Source organism: Crocodylus siamensis, chromosome 2 (genome assembly GCF_052110815.1).
Source record: "Crocodylus siamensis isolate JL-2025a chromosome 2, ASM5211081v1, whole genome shotgun sequence".
Lineage (NCBI taxonomy): Eukaryota > Metazoa > Chordata > Crocodylia > Crocodylidae > Crocodylus > Crocodylus siamensis.
In genome coordinates this window covers 35,125,123-35,132,473 of record NC_143396.1, presented here as the reverse complement: position 1 = coordinate 35,132,473, position 7,351 = coordinate 35,125,123, and the positions used below count along the sequence as shown (strand labels likewise).

The window sequence follows — 7,351 nt, the reverse complement described above, 5'->3', positions numbered from 1 at the left end:
CTGGGATTCTGGGGGCCTCCTGGGGCTGTAACCATGGTAGGAAACCTGCCTGGCACTGGAGCATGGCTCTGGCTGGCCAAGCTCTGGTTTTGGGCTGTCCTGCCTTTTTTTTGTTTTTTTTGTTTTTGGAGTGGGTTCTTGTACTTTGGATCTCCTGGGGTCAACCATCCCCCCCCCCCCCCCCCCCCCCACACACACACACACTGCAGAATAGTAGGACAAGGAATGCCTGCATGTGCAGTGCTACAGATGGGTCTATGGTGCCACACACTGCATGTCTGCACTCACCTTAACATGGCCAGCAGGTACATCTACATGTGCACTTTATTGCTTGGCAGTAGAGTGTCACTATCTAAACATATGCCAGTATTACGGTGCAGTAAATTAATTAACTTCGCTGTAGGATAATGCTGTCCCTCCTGTCACCCTCTACATGGGGATAGCACATGTAGAGGGTGACAGGGCTGGCTAGGGCGTGCCAAAATGTGGAGGCTGCCTGCTACCTAACCCCGTTCTTTCAGCACCCTCATGCTGCAGCTAGCCCCTCTGCCACCCATGCTATCATCCAGAGCAGCCCAGGGCTGCTCTGCCCCAGCTCAAACATTTGCATGTGCGTAGTCCCAGGCACACATGCAGACGCTGTGCCTGGGATTAGCCGCCCAGGTGTAAACCGCACCAGAGTTTATCACATCAACTTAAACACGTGTAGATGCACCCAGTGAGCACTAACATGGAACTGCTCAGAACATTTTCTAAGTTGCGTTAATGCTTACTATGATCTAAATATAACATGTGCTATGCATAATGTATAACAAGGCCCATTGGTTCTGCAGATTTCTTTACTTTTTCTACATCGATTTCAAATTCTCTGTCTTCAAATTCATGGTTGTACACAAACTAGTGCATTTTCAACTCTGATCGTATTGTTTTCCAATCATTTTTTTGACCTACGTGTGGAGCTGTGTCTCCCACTGCTGCCAGGTGGGCAGAGGCACCTCACTATGACAACATGGGCCTCCTGGTGACAGCACCAAGCCTCCCCAGCTCACTTTGTCTTGCCATGTCAGCTTGGACTGTGGATCCTCTGGGAGGAGGGCAGCAGGGCAGGGAGCCCTGAGCCTGTGGCCTTCAGCCCACATCTGCACCACCCATGGGCTCTGTTCCAGCCATGCCACCCATCGGGGGAGGAGGTGGGGACCTGGGCTCCATGCTTTGCTGGGGCTCAGGCACTGCTGGGCAGACAGGTGGCTTCAAACCTGGGCCCCTGGCCCCATAGCTCTGGCAGATGGGGGGTGGAGCGGGGTGTGGCTGGAGAGTGATGGGAACCAGCAGGGCCAAGCGGCTATGGGTGAAGAGTGAAGGGCACTGGCAGGGCCAGGGGGCTGGAGGTTGGGAGTAAGTGGCACCAGCAGGGCTGGGGGGCTGGGGGGTTGTGGCTTGGGAGCAAGGCACAATGGCATAGACAGGGCACAGGCATATCAGGGTGCTCAGCACCACAAAGTAGTGGCAGGGGATGCCTGCAGCTGGACTTGCATCCTGGTGAGCAAGGGGGCAGGGAGAACTCCAACTTTCCAGGGTAAAAAACCCAAAATCGAATGCCAACATTTTAAAGTATTTAGAATTACTTTTATTATAGTGATTGAGGCACTGGTAAGCTTCCAAATTGCTTTAAAATTGTGAATATATCAAGAAAACATTGTGGCCAACTGATACTTTTATATTTATATATATGAGTGGTGTTTCATTTTAATTGTGGAAAAATGCAGATTTTGGGGTTTTTAATCAGAGAATTTGCAACAATTTTTTATCAGAAAATGTGCGATTTTTAAACAGAGAAAACCAGGATCCCTGTTATCACACAGGTAGAATAGCTGACTACTTGCTTACTTAGAAATCCTAGTAATTGCAGGAAAAGCCACAGGCCAATTCCTATTTCACTAGATGATCAGACAAATTCCAAAATACATCCCAGACAACAGACACATGGCATTCTCAAACGTTAAACAAACAACTTGAGTTTCAGAAACATTATTTTGTCCAACTGTCCAATAATTCAAAGGAAAAGACAAAGAAAAACAAACTATGAAAAATCAACAAAGTAGTGTCTCAAATGTTACAATGGATTTGCCATTTTTATGCTCCTTAAAATATAAGGGAGATATGAAGTTTTATTGTCTTATAATATATTTACAAGTTTTTCATTAATCTTGCTTTAAGTTTTGCCACTGTAGTAGTTTTGATGCTTTTCTGTTCAACTTATAGCTAGGCCAAGATTTTCCTAAAGACACATGATCCACACTACTCGCATTTTCAGTTGATACCACTTGTAGTGCTGAGGCTGTAAAAATTGCACAGAAATTTCTCTATTAGCTTGTCAGATATTCATAGGCTAGAATTGGGGTTGGGCTGTATTTTTAATTTTGCCAAATATTCTTTGCAACTACAGATATTTAGTTAAAGGCTGTGAGACAAGTTAAAATTCTCAAAAGAATACAAAGAAAATCTATTAATGAAGTAAATATCTGTTTAATTTACAAACATCAGTAGCATTACTGATATCAGTCCAAATAAGACGAAGCACACTGAATTACACATGTACATCTAACTTTTTTTTGTAAAAAATAAAATGAAATTGAAAAAAATCTGCATTTTACAGGGTACCCTGGGTTTGAATGAAAGAAGAACAAAACCCACTATTAAATGTTACCAATCCTACATTGTAATTTAGCAGCAACATGTTAACATGGGGAACATTAGGGCAATAAAGTAGTTTTATTATCTGGAAAAACTCACAGTTCTTGAAAGTACAGCCTTTTTTTTCTTTTTTCTTATTTTAGAAAAGGTAAGGAGCTCAAAGGGAATATTAATTTGTGGAGGTCTACTTTCTAGTGTCATTTTCTACACACCATTTTACTGTATATATAGGGAAAATTTACTTCTAAACAATTGCCATCTAGTGTAAAGACATTTTCTCTCATACATTACAAGTTCTTGGGAGGTGTCCTGAATGTTTGCTCAACATAAAAATTGCAGGCTTATCACTTTCAGTTTCAGATTCAGTGACACCAAGTGGTCAGATGCTAAGGAAAAAATAAAGAATCAGACCAAAAACGTTTACCCCAAGATGACATGCTATGTTAGTTCTATTGCAAAAATCCTGATTTTAAGTCTTTAAAAAAACCAAAATACAAAAATACCAGGACAAATATAAATTAATATATATTAAAGCATTGAAAAACAGTAAAAGGGATGGCCTAAAAAGGTTAAGTACAATGTACTTTGATACAATAAATATTTCTCAATGAAACTGAATACTGTATAAAGTTGTTTAGAACTCATAGAAACAGAAATTCATATTATTACTAATTTATCCATCAATAATCTATTTTATCATCCCATAACATTTATATTACAAAAAATTAATACTGGAAAAAAGGCAGAAAGACACTTTTTGTATGCTTCTTTTGCTAACATGCTGACAAATGTGTACACCATCAGGAGATTTTAGGATTAGAGTACATTTTCACATCTTAAACTCTCCCATCTATTATGTGAACCCCCATCTTCCCAAGATGGTCAATAATTTTGCCACACAAAATGCATCACATACATCTGTTATAGCTGTATAATCTGATTTCTTTCACTCATAACTTCATCATCCATAGGTAAGTGATTGCTATGGTCTGTCAAGACAATATAATATATTGATATGAAAGTGAAAAGGCAAGCCTCTTATTCTGGTCAACTGTTCATCAATGAGCTTTAGGTTGCAAGTCACATGTGTATAATGTCAGTGTATCTTCAGCATGTTATAAAGAAGAATCCGTGTTAAAAGCAGTTAAGTTTGCCATCACTGTTTCAATGTTACCAGGTTCTTTTTTTTCTTCAAAGCTCCTCTTGATTATAAGAAGTCTCAGTTCAAGCACTTGAATCTTTTTTCAAATGAAGAAAAAGTCTTTATTCCCATAATAAAAAATAAGTCTGTTCTGTATTTTACAATATATTTCAAATATTTCCACTATGAAGCATTAATTAGTCCGACACGGTCAATAAGTATACAACATTTTCAAAAGACAAGTGTGACGGGGGGCACATTTAGGAGGGGCAATTTGTACAGCCACACTTTACCACTTTCTCCACCTCGTCCACAAATGAGGACCCATCAGTGCATTCAAAAGAGTATTTCCGTCTCTTGCTCCTTAGCGGTCCACAGCACTGCCCATTTGAACATCCTCCTTTACATTCTAGTCTCGATACCTTCTTGGTCGTCTGGCACGCAGCGTATCCTTGCTGCTTTTGGTAGTAATCTCTGATTCGTTCCCCTCGACAAGAGACTTCTGTAAAAAAACATAACAAAACAAATATGACATACACAAGTCACAGAATGACGCCCAATACAGAGTTCACCAAGAAAATGTAAAATATCAATAGGTAACTGCTTTTTTAATGTTTGACTTTCATCTTATATAAGAAAAGCAACCGTTTTGTGAAATGGTATTTTATTAATGCTGAATTTTATTTCTTCTTTTTGCTATTTTCTGTGAAGTTTATACCAGGTATGTAAACCATAAATACAACGTTATTACAATGACAAGAAAATTGAAGCTTAAATCTTTTTTTTATTATTACAAACATACACATCTTCTGTTCCTATTCTGCTTGCAGCTGGCTCTATTTACCATAGGGAACTGTTTTACAGAGCATGCAGTTTAATTTATTAGACATGGAGTTTAATATTATTCAATCTGTTATTTAATACAAGTTACATTCCACTAACTTCATAAATTACTGAGGTATAAAACCAACTAAAAATGAGACATCTGTTAAAAGTTCTACCATAATATCCCTCTATTCTAGTCACATCGATGCACAATACAAAATAAATGCCAGCTGGGGTAAAGGAGAGAGAGGGAGGGGGGAAGCTCTGATAGACAAAGGAAAAAAAGAAAAAGGTAGGGGAAAAAGTCATCCTGTTTTTATCCATCTCACCTGCATAATTCGCTGTGATAAATCAGTTGAAGCTGAGAGGTCAAAAGTAGAGTTTGTGATAAAACTAGGAGCAGAATCATTGGATTTGGCTTCTCAGTTGCAGAAGGCAGAGAAACAATAAATACAGAAAGATACAGCAGGTAAAAGGTAATAGTTATATATAGGGAAAATGTGCTTCTGAATAAAGGGAAAAAAAAGAGAGAAATGTTTTCACAGCAAAATACTCGATGAAAAAAATCTAAGTATAATTATTTAAATTCATGGGCAAACAGGTTAGGCTTTTAATGTCACTGAGACAAGCCTTTTACAGTATACTTACAAAAAAAACACCATGAGTGGATTGTAGGGGAAAAAAGATTGGCAATGGCTTGATTGTTCATGTTTAAAAAGGACTCTTTCTAACATGAAATATTAGAATATGTTGAATGGCTTACCTTTATCACAGCTGTCCCCCGTGTATCCGCTGCTGCATTCGCAATATGGTTTCCCAAGGCCTGAAAGCCTACATTTGCCATGTTTACACCTGATGGACTGGCAGGGGTTAAACAGCATTTCCTCTTCATCACAGAGGACTCCCCCATGTCCCTGCAGGCATTTACAACTGTATGAAAATGCATTGATTGGCAAGCAGGTACCATGCACACATCTACAGAGAAAACAAGGCCAAGAGAATAAAAATAAATTATTCATCAAAGTTTAAGCTAAGCAACATTAATTACAAATAGTTTGGATTGTGCTCAAAAACAAATTGCTTATAGACTTTTTAATGCACTTTTCAGTGAGATGCACTGAAGTAGTGTATAAAAGCTTTTTATGAGTGGTTTGGAAAACACACTGCTGTAGAGAATACTATTCTCCTATTGCCAGAAAACAGCCACTGTAGATGTGTTATGGAAGACTTGTATAGGTCACAATTATTAAATCCAACATATCTCACCTGCTTTAATTTTCAGCGAGAGTGAAGTGTACAAGGAATACAAAATCAGGACCTAAATGAACAAAGTCTTTAGTATTAAACATGAAAAGACAAGAGAGAATGATACTTGCCCATATTTTGTGCACTTCAAAAGTATTGTTTCACAGGGTCCTCATTCCTGAGAGTTTGGCTTCCCAGAATGAGACAGGTCAGAATCTCCCCAGCTCAGAGTTTTCTGATCCTTTCAAGAAGTGGCAGATTGGTAGGTGAGCACAAAGTCTCCCATTTCCCCATGTACTGTTCTTCTCAACCTCAGGTATTATAATCTACCAGCCAGTTCCTTACTGCACAACTAGTCAGTGCTGCCTATTTCAAGATATGCTTAGACTGCAGGATAAATTAAGATTGCCACAGGTACTAAGACTACTTCAACTGTCTGCTTGCAGATCAGATAAACCTTTTCCAGTGGACTTGTGGTATACTGAATTTTGCTTAAGGTAAAAAGGCTTTGAGTTGAGCTGCATGCCTGGATTCCTGTGTACATGAACACATTTCCAATCACATTAATTAATGTGTAGTAAGCCTCAGGAGTTCCTTGGAATAAGATCCGTTCCCTCTTTCATTTGGTGACACAAGGTCAATGGCTTTATTCCTAGAAAAAATAAACTTATTTCCTGTAACATTCTTCTTGCTAGACAGGCTTCCTTTATATATATATACTGCTTCCCTGGGAGACAATTTTGGTGACAGCTCATGGCTTGAGTTGAAAGCAATCTCAGCTGTCTAACTCACGGTTACTCAGATGTTTCTCCTCCCCATGTCATGTGGCCTAACATGGCCTTACATGGACTACTCTAATGTTTCTTCGCCCTATATCATGTGGTCTTAGAAAAACTGAAAAAATACACCTAATGGATTCTTTGAATATGCATTTTTCACCAACAAGAGTTTCAATCGGAAAATTCTGTCCCAGTCTACAAATCAGTGGAATAGGAGTGATACTTTTCTCCACATTCACAGCTCTGATCCTCCACAAGCAATTTAGCATGGTGAGCATAAAGAGGTGATAGGAAAGTACTGCTGAAGAGGACATTGCCATCAATTGTACAGTGCCTCTTTCTTTTGGCTTTTGGGTTGTTGGCATTTGCTGAGTTTGGTCCTTTGGCAGAAACAACTTACCATCCAAGTTATATCTGTTCTATTATTCATTGATACCCCTGCCATACTTTACAAAGCCAGCCAGATATGGTGTCATATCTATCAAGACAACTAGTGGTTAGTTAACAGGTTCAGTTTAAAGGGTGGCTGGATCTATGCCAATATCAAATTTCAGCATCTAGCACAGGCGTGACCCCAACAGATCCATTAAACACTTCAGGCCTACTTCAAATCATGTCACAGGTCACAGCATACCTACTGTGAAGCATCTATACTTTTCTAAGCTGT

General features: G+C 39.2%; 1 protein-coding gene across 8 annotated transcripts in view; it reads right to left on the bottom strand.

The window, feature by feature from the left end:
• Nucleotides 1–1,609: 1,609 nt before the first annotated feature.
• The window catches only part of SLIT2 (slit guidance ligand 2), a 453,521-nt gene continuing 447,779 nt past the window's right edge, over nucleotides 1,610–7,351 (bottom strand). For 3 of the 8 annotated variants that reach the window (XM_090035686.1, XM_090035687.1, XM_090035694.1), the window contains 2 exons: nucleotides 5,424–5,635; nucleotides 1,611–4,337 (listed from right to left, as the gene is read on the bottom strand). In XM_090035686.1, coding sequence (XP_089891812.1) covers nucleotides 4,096–4,337; nucleotides 5,424–5,635 — 454 coding nt within the window. In that variant the 3' untranslated portion in view covers nucleotides 1,611–4,095. Of the gene's footprint in view, nucleotides 4,338–4,989; nucleotides 5,079–5,423; nucleotides 5,636–7,351 lie in introns of all 8 variants that reach the window. The other 5 variants (XM_090035688.1, XM_090035690.1, XM_090035691.1 and 2 more) reach the window with 4 other exon arrangements.